The 16051-nt window shown below is 39.6% G+C and overlaps 1 protein-coding gene across 7 annotated transcripts in view; it reads right to left on the minus strand.

The window, feature by feature from the left end:
• Window positions 1–6258: 6258 nt before the first annotated feature.
• ASXL3 (ASXL transcriptional regulator 3) overlaps window positions 6259–16051 on the minus strand; it is a 129683-nt gene continuing 119890 nt past the window's right edge. For all 7 annotated transcript variants that reach the window (XM_050338730.1, XM_050338338.1, XM_050338570.1 and 4 more), the window contains one exon: window positions 6259–15138. In XM_050338730.1, the coding sequence (XP_050194687.1) occupies window positions 11461–15138 (3678 nt within the window). In that variant the 3' untranslated portion in view covers window positions 6259–11460. The remainder of the gene's footprint in view (window positions 15139–16051) is intronic.

A 16051-nucleotide genomic window follows, 5' to 3' on the forward strand; every position in this document is an offset into this window, starting at 1 on the left:
AATTTTCTGTAGTTAGTATTAGAGTTCATTTTCTAATATTCAGTATGGGCCTCTCTTTTTGTTTCAGGATTAGCTTTAGCTTGATAGAAACATATGCTCTGTGAAAATACTGTTTTCTTTCTAATTTTTCTTTATGATCTTAACATCATAGTTCATCTCTCGTGTATTGTATAGTATTGATCTTGAAATCCATTTTCTCTTTAAATTTTTAGAAATTCTCAATAATGGTTGGAGGCATTTTAATATTTAGCTTAAAATTACTTTATGGGCTTGGATTGTAACACATTTTCTTGTGTTTCTTTTTCAGTTCAAACAAGGTTTTGAAGAAGCAAGTCAGTTTTTACTGCAGAGAAGTGAGAAGTATAGCCAGAGGACAACTTTTAATAACACTTCCTTTTCATGAGCACTTCTCTCCTTGAGGAAAGGCAGTACACAGAAGTGATAACCTATACTACAAGCATGTAATGGTGAAATCAGAAAGGTCAAGCAAAAAATTTAGCTTGACCATGAAAGGACATTAAAAAAACAAAAATCAGTCACTCTTGATGTACATCAGCAGTAAGAGGTACATCAAGGTGCCAGGTGGTCAGCTAATTAATGGTGAGGGAAAACCATCCCTAAAAATGTTGACTATAATCAGATAATTAACAAAATTGCCACCAGAGAGAAAAGGGTACACAGTCTTAAATAGGTTAGAGAGAACATCTATGAGCTATATATTTTAAACTGACATGAGCATCACAGCCATCACTGGGTAGCACTTGAAGCAGTGGCTGATTCAATCACAGGGCCATCAGTTATCATCTTCCGTAATTGGCAACACTGGGTGATGCAGTGAAAACTGGGAAATGACGAACACCATAAACCACCTAGATTTCAAAAAAAAAAGGAGTGAAGGGAATTAATATCACCAGCCTCATTTCATTCTCCAGAAAACTGTTAGCACAATTCATTGGTTTATAAGTAGCCTCAGAGGTGAAAAATAAACCAGCTATGGTCATCACGGTCAAGAAGCAGCTGGGTCAGCCCAGTCTACCTTCCCTCCATGACAAAGTAACAGGCAACGTGAACTGAGGAGCAGATCTCACATGTCGATTTCACTAATGCTTTTATCATTAATTTTATCATTAATTCCATGATATTTTCATAAGGAAACTGGGAAAATATGGTCTAGGCAAAACGGTTACCCAGTTAGTCAAAAATGGGTGGAAAACCATTCTCACACAGCAGCAACCACAGAAGAGTCCTTCCTGGCATGGCTCCAGTTCGTTCCAGCATTTTAGCTAATGAGATGAGTGACGGGACAGTGAGTTCTGAGTGGAAGGCTGGGCTCGATGACCTAATGAGGGCCCTTCAAGAGGAATTGTCCTGCGATAGTGTTCTTCTGAATTTGCAGCTGATACCTACCTGGGAAATACTGTAATCTTGTTGACAGATAAGATTGGAATGTGGGATGATTTGGAAAAGTTCAGCTTATGGTTTAAAAGCTTAAGATATCACTAAGCACTGATACAGAGAATATTTTACACTTAGAAATAATTCTTTCAATACAGTACGGGGAAGAAGCAGCTAGAAGCAGTTTTACTGGGAAGGATGCAGGGGTTACTGGGACCAAACACTGACCTGGGACAAGGGCACAATTAAAGCCTCTAAGGCATGCAGACCAGTCCCACCTCTCTGCTCGGCCCCAGCTGAGATAACATATTCACTCCTGGGAACTGAACAGAAGAGAGGATTTGAACTAACTGGAGGGAGTCCACAGAAGATCAATGAAAACAATAAGGGGTTGGAAAACATGGCCTATAAAAACAGGCTGAACATTAACATTCTTTAGCTTAAACAATGAAAAAGCAAGAGGCACAAATGACAGCCTAGCTATCTAATAGACTGCTGGAAAGAGGAAAGGAAGAAGTTATTTTCCGTGCCTGTAAAGTGTAGATAAGACTGAATGGGCTTAAACAACAGCAAGGAAGATTTGGGTTAAACATTAGGATAAGCTCTCTAATTTTAAGAACAGTGAAGCACTGAAACAAACTGTCTCCTTGAGTGGAGGCTCTGCAAGGTGGGTGAAGCAGACCTTCACCACCACCAGCAGCAACGTGAGACTTTTGAGGAACAGCAGGGAAAAGTCAGCCTTCAGATTTCTGGCAATCGTACTTTTCAGGTTCTAAATTATATGAATAAAATCAGCCTTCTTTTTGCAGCAGAAGAAATTATCTAATACTTAATCCTGATTTAAATATACTTCATAACCTACTTTTCTAATGCTTTGCTCTGTTCCAGTAGTCCTTAAATATAATCTTTTTATTTCAAAAACATCACAATCATCAGATTCCAGAGAGAAGAACCCCTTGTGACTGACACCTCACATGCATTTCTTTCTATTTCTCCCAACTGTTCCTTCATTTTCTGCCCAAGTGTCTACAAATCCTTTTTAATTCAATATTTGAGTACCACTGGCACCACTGTACATATACACACTTCATAAAGGTCTTGATATTATTTCTCTGAAAATTTAGAAGATGCAGAATGAAGCTCTGTGCTTTAAATCCAGTAACACTCTACAAATTCCCTTGAATCATGTGGCTATTTTTACTGCCCTTTCATTTGATTTTTAAGGAACTAAAAAGAGAAATGCAGATTTCCCCCCACCCAGAATACTAAACTGAAATAGGTGACACCAAATATTTTTCCAGATTACTTTTTGAGCTTTCCTATGCAGCGAAGAATGTAAATCAGTCTTGTGTGGCAGTGCAAGCAGGGAATTTTATAATCAGGAAACGAAAGTGAAATTCCTATTTTAGGAAATGAAAACAAAGACCCTTAATTTGAAAAAATGTTGAGCACACAGCAACTTTTAAATTTATAACCAGAAGAATACCTTCAAATGCCATTTTTAAGAAACTATCCACGAATTTTTGTAATTTTATGCTATCAACTAGCCATGGACCTGTTTTTCCTTAAACATTTCAATTTCTCTCTGAGTTTAGAGCTGCAAAAGATGTGTTTAATGTTTGCAATTCTATAGAGATACTGAAAATTTAAAACAATTGGCAGGATCGCTTGTTCCAAAAACGTAACTAAGCTTCTTTTTCTCCAGTCTCATGCCAACTATCTCTTTATCCATGCTTCTTTGCAGTTGACAATTGGATTTGAAAATCTTAAGAGATCTCTCCCAACCTTTTCCAACCTTCCAACCTTAACAATTCTATGATTCTATCTTTGTTCATTCTGTTTTCCTAATATTCTGAGGACACTTTGGACTTTTTGAACTGTAAATGCTTACTCCTGGATGGAACCCAGGACTATGGTCTATTCTGACTTTTATGGGTCAGCTCCTGCTCACAATCATTAAAAAAACTGAGGCATGGACTTTTCCACTTAATAACCTAAAGGAAGTCAAGGAACATATGTTATGATTCTTGCATTTTCACACTTAATTCTAATATTTTCCCTAGAGACTCCATCCTACTCTGCAGAATGCAGAAACAAAGAGTAAAGGGTGAGGCACTGCGTACAAGTCTCTCCACCATTTCCCAGATTTGCTCCCTTAAATGCCAGAAATGCATACAGCAGCAGCAAAGATTCTGTATAATGGGTGTGGGGTTGAGAGTTCACAATCAAGGGGCATGAAAATGTGATTTGCTGAATAGATCTGAGCAGCTGGGAAAGAATCAGAAGCAAATAAAGACTACAGCAAGGACCAGTATTTTAAAGAAAAATAAAAACCACCCTAGTAATTATCTTCTTCTGTGTTGATATCAACAATCATTTATTCACTCACTATAGCATGATTTATTAATATAAATCAATTATCCAATATAATCAGCTTATTTTCAGATGTGTCTTTTCTATGTGGGATATTAAACTATTCTCTGCCATGGTGGTAGATATATACAGGAGGATGCTCAAAGATACTGGAAGAAAGCTCTCAGCTTTTTGTTGGAAAGACATGGAGGTAAGACCCTGATGGCTTAATAAGCTCTCCAAGGACCAGGACAAAGGACACAGAGGAGAAGGGCTATAGAAAGGTGACCTGTACACAAAAACTCACATTTATCCAAGGTATCATCCATTTCTGAAAAGCACAATCCAGGTATTTTTCCCCCATGGATATGTGAAACAACTGTTGATTTCATCACTGATGGTGAGTCAGTAGGCACCTCCCAGGCTGCGAGCATGAACTTTCTGTACTTCAAAGTAAATGGTTGTCATTTAAGAGAGATACAACAAACTTCTCTCATCAGTGTCTGCTATGGATTTGCCATTGTCCAGGTGTCTGAATTATCTCAACAAGCGTTGCTTTATTTCTATGTCTAGCTAGCTCAGTTGTGACAAAATAAACCAGCCATACTAATAACGTCCTCTGCCTCCACAAGCAGATACCAGCAGGTATCAGTGTCTGTGACTCTCTGCCTTCCTCGTCATGGAAAGCTGTCTCCAAGGCGTTTAACCTGAGTTAACCTTACTCCAAGGTTTTTAACCTGAAAGAGGGCTGGTTTACACTACATGTTAGTAAAAACCCCTTGACTAAAGGTGGTGAGGCACTGGAACAAGTTGCTCAGAGAAGCTGTGGATGCCTCATCCCTGGAAATTTTCAAGGCCAGGTTGGATGGGCCTGCAAGCAACCTGTTCTAGTGGAAGGTGTCCCTGGCCATGTCAGGGGAGTTGGAACTGTATGGTCTTTGAAGTCCCTTCCAACCTAAACCATTCTATGATTGCAATTTGGTGGCCCTTGCACTGCAAGTCCTGTCATCCAAAAAAGGTCAGGCTTGATAACAGCACACCCTCTGCACACCAAGCAGTGGTACTACCTTCATATGTATCTGTGAAGCACCTCAATACAAAGAGCTTTGTTGCTGTCTGTCTTAATCCACGGGTAACAAAGGAAACTGCAGGAGACAAAAAAAAAAAAAAAAAAAGCTCTGGCTCTGGCCTGGGGAGGAATTTTTTCCAGTGTATCAATACTTCAATTCCAGACTGCACAACACTGACAATGCCAAGTGCAGGAAAGGATGATGTGAGCTTCAGGGCATCATGTCTACTGCAAGCCAAGTTCCAGGACTGGGGGGGGGAAGGAAGGCTTTTTTCACTATAGCTAAAGCTCCGCAGAGAAGGAAGACAAATCTAGAAACCCACTGTATTCGTGGTTGCCTTTCTCTGTGCTGTGAGCTCTTGCTGAAGGACAGGAATAGGGAGATCACAGCAGCACGTTTTCTCCTGATGCCATCTGCTGGCTGAACTGCCAGGGGAAGGCTGGGCTGACCCAGGAAGAGATAGAACACAGACCTAAAAGCAATCACAAGGTTTAAATTGCTAATACTTACAAGGTCCTTAGCAAATACCACAGAAAAACTAAATAATTATTTTTCAAGATCGAATAAAAATTTGCAAAAACATTTCAGAGGTTTTAAAAAGTAAAATGAAGGGAAAGGACAAAACAGTATTTAGCTAGTACAGATTTAAGAAATTGATTTGCATTACATTGCTTTGATGAAAAATAAAGTAATAATAATAATAATAATAATAATAATAATAATAATAAAGCTGTTACTGTCAGAAGCAGAGCTGGTCCCTGTTTTGGCACAGGCTCATGGAAAAAAAAAAAAAAGGAAAAGAATTCTAAAATTCTAAGCAGGACAAACTAAGTTAAATAAGTGCCAGGTGGGTATTGGATATGAAAAAAAGGTCATTGGATTATAAACTACAGAGGTTGGTACTGTCTTCTTTCTGCATTTGGACAGATTTTGGCCAACAGGGCTGTCATCTGCTGCTAACAAGACGCTCAGATGGTATCACATCTGAAATAAAAGTGACAGGAGGCTGGACAAAAGTGACAGGAGGCTGGTGTTTAGTTCTGATATTTCTGAGCAAGCCTGTGAAAAAGCTGTTTATTGCCCACCCTGCACCACAGTACTCTAAGCTCTCTTTTAAGAGTACCAGGATGAAAACACTGGTTTTTGTTTGTTTGTTTTAAATATAATGGCTACTGAATTTCCATTTTAGGAAGGCCTTCCAGACCTGAAAAGATAACTGCTTTGAGGAATATTACTTGGACTGGTTACCTTTCATGTACCATTGACATTTAATTTCTTCTGTGTATGCTGGAATGGTTGCTGTTGTTAAGTGTGTTCTGGCTGGGGCTGCAGACAGAGGTAAAGTACTAAATTGCACCCAGCATTAACTATACAAAGCCATATAATCACTTTCATCCACAAACTATTCTACTTACAACAACTTAATATACAACACCTAGTTTTATTTTACTAGTATAAGATTAATACTTGAATTACATCAGAAGTCATTCAAACTATGTCTTACATCATCATAATTGAAAAATCCTTTACAAAGGGCTGATTTTTTTCACACATTTCTAGTTCATCAACCTGTACATACAATGGACGTGCACAAGCAGGATCTCCTGCCTAAGGCACTGAACATAAAATAAATAAACAAATGACAAATATTATTTTATCTCTTTATTTTTTTTTCCAGAATATTTTAATATTGAAGCCCAAGTTGTTATTTTGAAGGGATAGGGAAGGGGGAAACGAAAGGGAGAAGAGTTGTGAAGACAATTCATTTTATTTAATTTATGGTTTTGTGAATGGTGATTTCTGTAGGCAACAAAAGGTTGTTTTCTAAAAAAAAAACCAACAAAACAGCACCATTAAAGAAAGCATGATCCCTGAATTCTAAACAAAACACTGTCTTGAAACAAAAAAATTGCTAAAATGCTTGTTTCACCCAGTCATATCTGGTGGGGTAACAAAGCAAAGCATAACAGCATTAAACTGTAGCAATCTTGCTGAAACCAACTACACCCCCTTCTGAAGATTCAGAGAACCACTTTCCAAGCTTGTCCTGTGGGAATAATATTTTCTTTGGTAGAGGACTGAAGGAGGGTATTTACTTCACTGAATGCGGATAGAAAAAAAATCTATGCACATTAGGGATCTCCCCAATAAATCTGTATTTCTCATGCATGTTAGGTACGAGTGGATTTCACATTGCTGTTATACTGCAGGAGTAATACTGCCCTATAAAGGCATAGAATGGCTAATGTTGAACAGATGTAAACATTCAGAATACTGACAAAAAAAATACATACACACAAAAAACCCTGTACTGAAAATGTGAATCGAGTTAAGTTTCCGTAAAGCAGAAAAAATATTTTACAGCAGTACAAGGGAATTATGGCAACAAAGTAAAGCACTTTTCTTGTAACATTCATGAACAGTACAAATACAACAAAGTTATTCTACGGACTAAATTATTCTTTAACTATCAAATATAGTACAAAGCGAAATATGTGCTATAAAAGAAGCAGCTCCTTAAATTAGACTAAAAAAATGCTTTTTTTCTTTTCGTTGGTTTTACAGTGACAAAGCATGATGACCGAAGACAACAGGATTTCATAGATTCAGAAACATTTAGCTACACAGGTCCATGATAAATCCACTGAATATTTCGCTGCCTCCCCCCCAAGTGTTCTGCAGAGCCACAGAAGATGAACTGCTGTGCTGCTGCCAGGAGACTGTAGAAGCCATTCAGTGTTCAGAACAGGGCCCTTCAGGTGTGTCAGCTAAAATGATCCCTTTCTGTGACACTTCTCAGCTCATCTTGAGTGTTTATCCTGGTACTTCACCACACCTTGGAGAAACTGCTAAACCAGAGGCTACAATAACGATTCTGAAATTGTGCGTGTGTTCATAAGGGGAAGGGGGTGCAGCATAAGGTAATGTTACTTCAGAAATTGCATTATAAAGCACCATATGCACCAGCTTAAAAACTGTGCAAGGAATTGCAGGGCCCTGAAAAACCATCTGCACGTTCTGTAGCTTACCCTGACAACATGCACCACCCTTAAGAAGAAAGTCTACAGCACAGAGAATATACCTTTCACTTTATGGCTCAACCTTTATTTTTGTCTTTTAAATGCTATTTCATGTACTAGATCTCAATAGATAAATAAAATGCAAAGAGGGAGCATCCAGTTCATCATTTCTTAATTATTTTTTTTAACATTACTTAAAAGGGAGTTTCTGCTTGAAAAATTATTTCAGAACAGAAACACAGACACACACTCACTGCAAATGCCCTAACATTATCTGCATATCTCACAGGTATGCAATTAAAACAATAAAGAGGGAGGAAAGAAAAAAGTGTTTCTCCCTCTCACCCAAAAGTGCTGCTCCAAGGGTAGGAGTGGGGGAAAAATTTTGGAACTTAAAAAAAAAGGTAAATTAAACATGCTGGACACTGGGACACATATCTATGTACACACAAACATAGAGCAGTGTGTTCTTACGTAATTCTTTCACCACTTTTCAGTGCATAAACTATTAAAACCCCACGGTGCAAACTGCATGGTCATTAGAAAACATGACATTGGGCTTGAAACCTGAACAATTAAACAAAAAAAAAACCCCAAGAAGTCATTCAAAATAAACGTCTAAATGTGACTGGGTTCTTATCGAAGACCTAGGGTCACTCTCCCCTATGCATTTGTGTGAGACCAGAATCCAAGTAAGGTTTTCAGTCATACTAGGATTCAGTCAGGCTCCCATATCACTGCATCTGCTTTTGAGTATTATAATACCCTAAACTTAATCTGTAACAAAACTTCACCACTGTTGCTAACTAACTGGCTGAATTTATTCCTGGTGCAACTCCAGTGACTCAAGAATGAAAGGAGTGGAACTGCACTATGGAAGAGTTTGGTCAGTTCAGTAACATAACATAGCACCACCCAGTCTAATGCCATTTTAAATTACATTTTATCATGACCTCACACATGCAAGTTGCAATCCTGATACAAAAATGACAATATGACATGAATGAGTCACCTACCATATTAGTCACACTCTGACCCTTTGAACAAAGTAAAACTATTTTGTGGCCACAATTTATTTCTGTATTATGTCAGTCAATACAAGAACTATTTCAAGATCCAAGTACAGACAAATATTGACTTATGTGCTGTGGACAGGAAAACCTGAGCTAGAAATAAGGATTCCCAGCAGGCTTATATAAACATAGGTAAATAGAAGTCTAAGACTGGTTGCTCTCTTTTTTTTTTTTTTTTTTTAAATAGAAGTATCCTACCTCTACCAAGTATAAATACAATGCAATACAGTTCTGATACAAAGGCTCCTCGTACATGAATTTGATATGTATTAACTGACTACACTCATGCTTGGTCATGAGTATTTCCCAGTTGCTGTTTTGCCAGCAGCTGGTATAGGACTGGATGCTAATTTTCATGTGGTTACTTTAGGTTTTTGCTTGGCTGGCTTATTTTCCTACCAGAAGACCTGAAAGTGCTGAGAAGCCATTCCTTAGTTCACATGTCATATTAAGGAGCACTTTTGTATAGAAAAAATATATTATTGTATCAGCAACAAATTTGTTAGTTATTACAAATGGCCTTTGTACTACACAGTGTCAAAAATAATATTGATATGTTGCTAAGTACAATAAAAGAGAACATCAAGGTGCACCATAGAGCTTCCTATGACAGGAATGTACGTTGTAAATATTCCAGCTCACTTTTAAGACAATAAACGGCATTTATCGTGTTTGTGAAAATGGTCCCGCAAGAACATAAATATGGTTCCTCCATTCAGTAGAACCTCACTAACATGCACAAGAGCCAGGGAGACTGGTTACAGCTGATGAGTAAGGATGCAATGATCAGATAAAAAAAGGGGAGTGTAAAATGTAGGATCCTTTTCATTTCCTGAATGCAGTTCTACCACTCACATCAACACTTCAGAATGCATCAGTAAATACATGATGAAATCCAAGCAGCATTACATCTCACACATTCTTACTACACTGCTTTCTTAAAACCATTGAGGGAAAATCAGTTTTTGTGAGCTGGCCCTAAGGTCTTTGGATTAGTGAGGTTCTACTGTAATGGTAAAAAAAATCATTTATCTCTGATGCTGACATTTGGGCAGACCCAACCACATACTGGCAGATGGATGACTTGCACTCCATGTTTTGTGTTCTTGAAGCGAGAGTAAAAAAACCCCAAGGTGTTTTCATCTTCCCAGCAACTGCATGTGCTTTATCCCTTTATAAGATTTTCCTTTTAAGTGAATAGGGCCCCAAAATTACCAATTTTCTTCTCTGCTGTTATGGTGGCTAGTGCATCTGGAATGCAGCTATAGTCCTGAATATAAATACAGTACTGGATAAATACTGAAGGTTACTTTAAAGATGCAGTATCCCTTTTAAAAATACATTTTGTTTCAAAATTTCTAAAAGGGTCTGAATACCTTTGAGAAATAATTTGTAAATAATTCTAAGAATTACTTTAAACGGCATAACTCTGAGATGGTATTTAAATAGAGTAACTCACATAAGAGGGAAAAAACCTGACATTGTAACATTCAACCAACACACAATTTAATTCTTTCCTTATTATTCATCAGAAGTATCCATCATTTGTAGGCCACAGAAAGGCTAAAATCTCGAGAACCAACTACATAAGTCTGAGCATATACATATATATGTGTGTATATATATATATATTTGGGACTGAAAAACCCAGTGAACAGATTAGATGGAGAAATACAAATAAAGTCCATTTGAGTGGGAAACAGGAAGAGAAAACAGGTTTATAATCTCCAGGAGAGAAATTACGTTCTCCAGACTCTACCGAAGCCCATTTGATTCCAGTGTTGGTCCCACTAACCCATTGCATATACAAATCTTTCTCAAGGAATCAACAAGAAGAGATGATGAGTAAGATTTGATTTCCACAGTCCTTGGCAGGCACATAAAGAACCTCCTCTAAAAATCTAAATTCCTCTTTTAATTTTTTTTTTTTTTTGTTATGTGAAGTGACTATATTTTAGCCCTAGATAGTGAAAGTCAATCGAAGAAAACAATCTTATCAGCAGAAAAACTGCAAACTGACTTTGAAGCTACGATGACCGATACCCCGCACCTTGCCACTACCCCTCTCAAAACAGTTGCTATTCAGTGTGTTATTCATTCTGCATAGTTACTCCACTTCTTACAGTGCTATTCTTCCACTGATCTTTAACCCGCAGCTTGTATCAACTATCAAAAAGTGGAGAAAAAATGTGCTGCACTTTGTGCAAATAAATAGAAGCTACAAATGACATGCATTAATGCCTTTTTCTTTTTCTTTTCTTTTTTTTTTTTTAGCACAGCAAGAGAGCTCATAGAAGCTTCAGTAACAAGGCTATCTTTTTTTTAACTACTTCTACAGGTTTCCTCTTCTTCCCAGAAAATGGCACTCAGGTAGGAATAACTAAATTCTGAAAGCACCGCATAGAAGAAAACAAAACAAAACAAAAATTAAAAAAAGAAAAATCAATCCACTAATTGCAAACCATTAGTGGCCTAAGCTGTTTCAATTTCTCCGTTCCTTTGTCCTGCTCTCCCATGCTGATAAGGGATACTGCATCTTTGATTCAGCTCCTACCGCACAACCAGACATGCTACACACAGTTTGGAAGGCCCTATGCAGTCATCATGACAGAAGGCTCCGCAGCCTTTGCACACGATCATGGCTTTCAGCCTGCACGAGCATTTCAGTTCCAGTTCATCGGCATTGCTGCTGTCAGCAAATTTCTGAACCGGGATCTGCGCATTCTGGTTAGACAGGCCTGTGGCAGCGTTTGAGCCACTTCCTAAAATCCCAATCGATTTCTCAATTGCAGATGCTGCCCTTTTGAAGCTTGTGCTACCGAAGTGTATTGTTGGATAATTTCCACAGAGCTGCTGCTGCTGCTGCTGCTGCTGTGGGTGCTGCGTTTGTATTTTCTGAGCAGCAAGTTGGGTAAAAGGCTTCTGTGGCTCAGAAAGTAAATAGGAAGAGAAATCTGCATTTTTTAATGCAAATGCTTTTAACTGTTCTTTGACTTCGTTCTGATCATAGGAAGCTTGTTTCATGCCCAGTTCACAGCTGCTGCTTAAACCTTCCTCAAAAGAAATAGGTTCAGATTTTATATTGCTACAGATGCTTGCTGGCTGAGGCCAACTAAGTCTTTTAGTGGTTTCCATAGTAACTGTCGGTTGTTTTTGATCAGAGGGGACTTCTGCATTTGGGTGAGGAGGGGGAGGAGGTGGTAGGGGTGGAGGGGGAGCAGGGGGATGCACTAATGTTTTACTCTGGAGAGTTTGAGAGGCACTGGCAATGTCATCACCTTCCTTAATCTGAATATTAGGGGAAAACACACTTCCTAGCCTCAGCTGGTGAGCTGCCGTAGAAATATTCACGTCTCCCAAGCCCTTCTGTTCCAGGTGTCTGCTAAAAGCAAATGTGTTGCAGCCAGGTGGGCCTTTTGAAGTAGTTTGCAACAAAGCTGCCGTCGGAATGGGGCCTCTTGCAGCCATGGACATTTGGTAAAAATGCTGTCTATGTGAGGTACTAGCTTCTGCGTGAAAGCTGCCATTTTTATCACTGTGAAACAAACTCTGCTGGAAACTGCATGAAGGCAACGGTCTCTTCTGCTGCTTGATCTCCGGGCTGTGAGCAATTCGGCTCTGAATGGTGTGTTTGTTCAGCCACTCCTGCTTAAATGGCTGTCCGTGCCCTAGCTGATTCATGTTGGAACTAATTACACAGGGAGCCACTTTAACATCTGTGTCCATTGACACCTTCCCAGGCTCACATTTAATTTGAGCATGTTCCCCTATAGTCCTGGCCATCCTCTTTTTCGGATGGTTTTCACGCTTTCTGATTTGTAGCGGGGCTATGCTGCCTGCTGGAAATCCTTTACCATCTGGATTAGGAGAGTTGGAAGCATGTTCAACAATATTTCTCTCGGACACTGCTGTTTTACATACTGAGGTAGTTTGCAAAGGCAATGGAAGCCTATTAATTTCTAGTTTGGCTCCTGATCTGGGCTGCGGCAGCACTTTCTCTAAAGGCAGATTGCCTTGCAGTAACTGTGTCACTAAGGGATTGTTGGCCTCCACTGACGACAAGCGACAGCTAGAGCCCCCGGCACTCGTAACTCTCTTTAGGGTTTCTGTTGTCAGGGACAGGGAGTCTTCCATGGAGTCCGCAATGGATGTCTTGGAGGTCTGAGGTGGCTGCACACTCGTGTTTATTTCTGCAGCCTGGGCGGGCATTTCAGGTCCTGTAAAATCCTCGGTGTCCATCCTGAAGCATTTGTCAGGCTCATTAGTCTCTGATTTAACAGGAACAGCAATGCTTGTCAAAAGACTCCTGGATTGCAGTTCTGACATTTGTGTGTAACTGGAAGGTTCGGTTTTGACATTTTTCAAGCAGTTTTGCTCTGCATATTCCTTATGCTTACCAGAGGAAAGATGGCTGACCACTGGCTGGTCTGTATTCATTGCCTCTTCACCATGCCAACAAATTCTGTTGTTGGCATTGTACTGATTGGCACAGGCAGAATTTGCTTCATTTTTCAGTGCTGAAGGACCTCTTAATTGCTCAGCAAAACCTTGGCTGGGAGTAACCACCTCAATTAATTTATCTTGAGGAGCAAGAGGCACTTCTCGAAGACTTGAACAACCTGCCTGCAAGTTCTTGCTGTCTTGCTTTGCTGTGATGGCGATAAAGCTGGAACTGTGATCAAGGTTTTCATTAGGGACCACTTCAGGCCTGCTTATGACAGACACCTGAGGACAGGCTATACTTTGTAAGGCAGCTTCTGTCCTTACAGGTCTGCTCTGCAGGTCAATGCTGTTTTCTGTGTTTTCAATAGAAGAGGAAAGCGACAGACTGGAATTCTGATTTGTGGTGTGGTCAACAATGACTTTACAAGGTATAGACCTATTCATGGCAGTCTGCGTAAAGCTCACTGGCTGAGATTTACCGGAGAGATCCATCCGGTTTCGTGCCCCAGAGCTTTTTTCTATGAGATCGGCATTCAGTTTAGCAGCGTTATCGTAAGAGCTTATTGTCACCATGTTACCAGTAAACATGGAAATGGGTGGCCTTGCAACAGAATCTGCTACCGCAAGGGCCTCACTGCAACTTAAAGCTGACCTGACGGTAGTGTGAATGGAGACAGTGCTCTGCTCGTTACACCCAGTTATGGCTATCTTGTCAGAAGGAAACCTGCTGGTAGCCCCCACTGGGGGAATCAGTACAGAACTACCAGAGAGATGGTTTGGCAAATTATTTGCAATAGATGAAGCTGGCACAGTGGCATAGTGACTGGAGACTGTGTTATTCACACCGCTACTTGGTAGCGGCAACCTTTTGTCATCGATGGCATTTGGTAAGACTGTGCTGTCTATGGAGACTGGGACATTACTGTTATCAATACATTTTGGTCCAACAGTTATGCATGGAGTATCAGCCCCTTGGATGGTTTTCAGCATATTTATATTACAAGCTGAAACTGCTGTGTTTGCGCTGTCAACAGACATTAACACAGAGGATTTATCAACAGAACTTGCAAAAGAAAGTTCTTTAATTGCTCCAGACATAGCAGTGCTGCAAACACACACAGAGACTGAACTTTTATTATAAAGCACTGGCACACTGTTACTTTCAGTAGAGGTAGATGAGATAATTTTCTCACACAATTGTGGCACAGGTATATTTTCATCAGAACTGTGCACAGATATCTCCGTAGCAGTTTCTGGTAATGTAGCTGTGTTAAGGGACTGCTGCAATAAAGTGGTGGTCTCACGGTGATGAGCAGACTTGTTGCTAGGGGACCTGCAATTAGGATTAACTATAATGACACCAGTAGAACCTTCAATCTTCGTGTCAGTAGACATCGGTATCTCCAGAGATGAGGTACTTTCCTTTGAGCTGAATTGTGACTTAGATTCTTTATTAGTCTGGAGTAAATGAGCTCTGGCTTGATGCTTTGCAAATAGCTTGGCCTTTGTTTGCTCCTTGATGTGTGCCAGTGTTCTTGTCTTTCCACCTTCGCACGGGGTCCCCATTGCTCCAGAGACTATGCTCGCAGCTGCTGCCACGGCTGCTGCAGCTGCAGCTTCTCTTTGGGCTCTTGCTTGCTGAGCTCTTGCTTTGATATCTGCCAGAGTCCTAGCCCCAGTGTTCCTCCCACTGCTGACCGACGTACTCGGGGAAACTCGAGGTTCTGGTTTAGAAACAGGTTGGCTCTTGATGATAAAAGGTGGTCCAACTTTTGAAAGCTGAATCTAAAGGAAGAAAAAAAAAACAACCACAGTAGTTTTAATGAGATCATTGATTTACTAAATTAAACAGGTGTCTTTTAAAGGGTCAGAGAAAGGTAACGAAAGGAATTACTGTTCAGTGCAGCTTGACAGAAAAATGCTAAAAATTAATGATATTTATGCTTCGATATTCTATCATCCTAGAGCATGAATAACTGACACCTGTATTAGCCTTCTCACATTGATCCTTCGGTTAGGAAGAAAGACTGAATGGGCGGTAACAACATGACGCTTATCTGATACAATTTATCAGACCTGTTTTATATGTAGTGCACCTAACTGAGAAGATCAACAAGCCTCGTGTAGTGGCACTGGAAAGGAGCCCACAGCTAAGCACTCCTGCAAATGTGTGAAAAAATAATAACCATGTATAGTGCTTTTCTCCTTGGTCTCAAATGATTAGGACACAGAAATAGGCTGTGCTTTGCTTATATGCACCACACAACAAATCTTGCCTTCAGACGGGATGTAGTAGTGTCTCCACTGTGCCTGTTTTCCAAGTTCTACTCCAGAGGACTTTAGAGCAGTGGTAGAGAAGAAGCGAGTCACTAAAGGATACACCTTTCTCCTCCTCTCTCAAAATTTTAAGAGATTCGTTTTAGTACATCCCTGGGATAACTCCTACACTACTCCCCTTCAAAAATGAAATCCTCAAACACATAAATATTAAAACCAAAATATTAGAATTTTAAATACCCAGCAGTTTAAGCAAAATAATAACCTGTAAAATCACTGGACTTATTAGGATGTTTCCTATTAGTCACATCTGTTTTCAGGATTAGAGATTAAGAGTTTTGGGACCGCTTTGTAACTCATACACTTTCTCAGAATAAAAGGTTGGAAAAAAAAATTCTTAAAATGGACATATGCTTACTTG

Source organism: Myiozetetes cayanensis, unplaced genomic scaffold, assembly GCF_022539395.1.
Source record: "Myiozetetes cayanensis isolate MyiCay16 unplaced genomic scaffold, myiCay2020 scf1, whole genome shotgun sequence".
In the NCBI taxonomy this organism is placed as follows: Eukaryota; Metazoa; Chordata; class Aves; order Passeriformes; family Tyrannidae; genus Myiozetetes; species Myiozetetes cayanensis.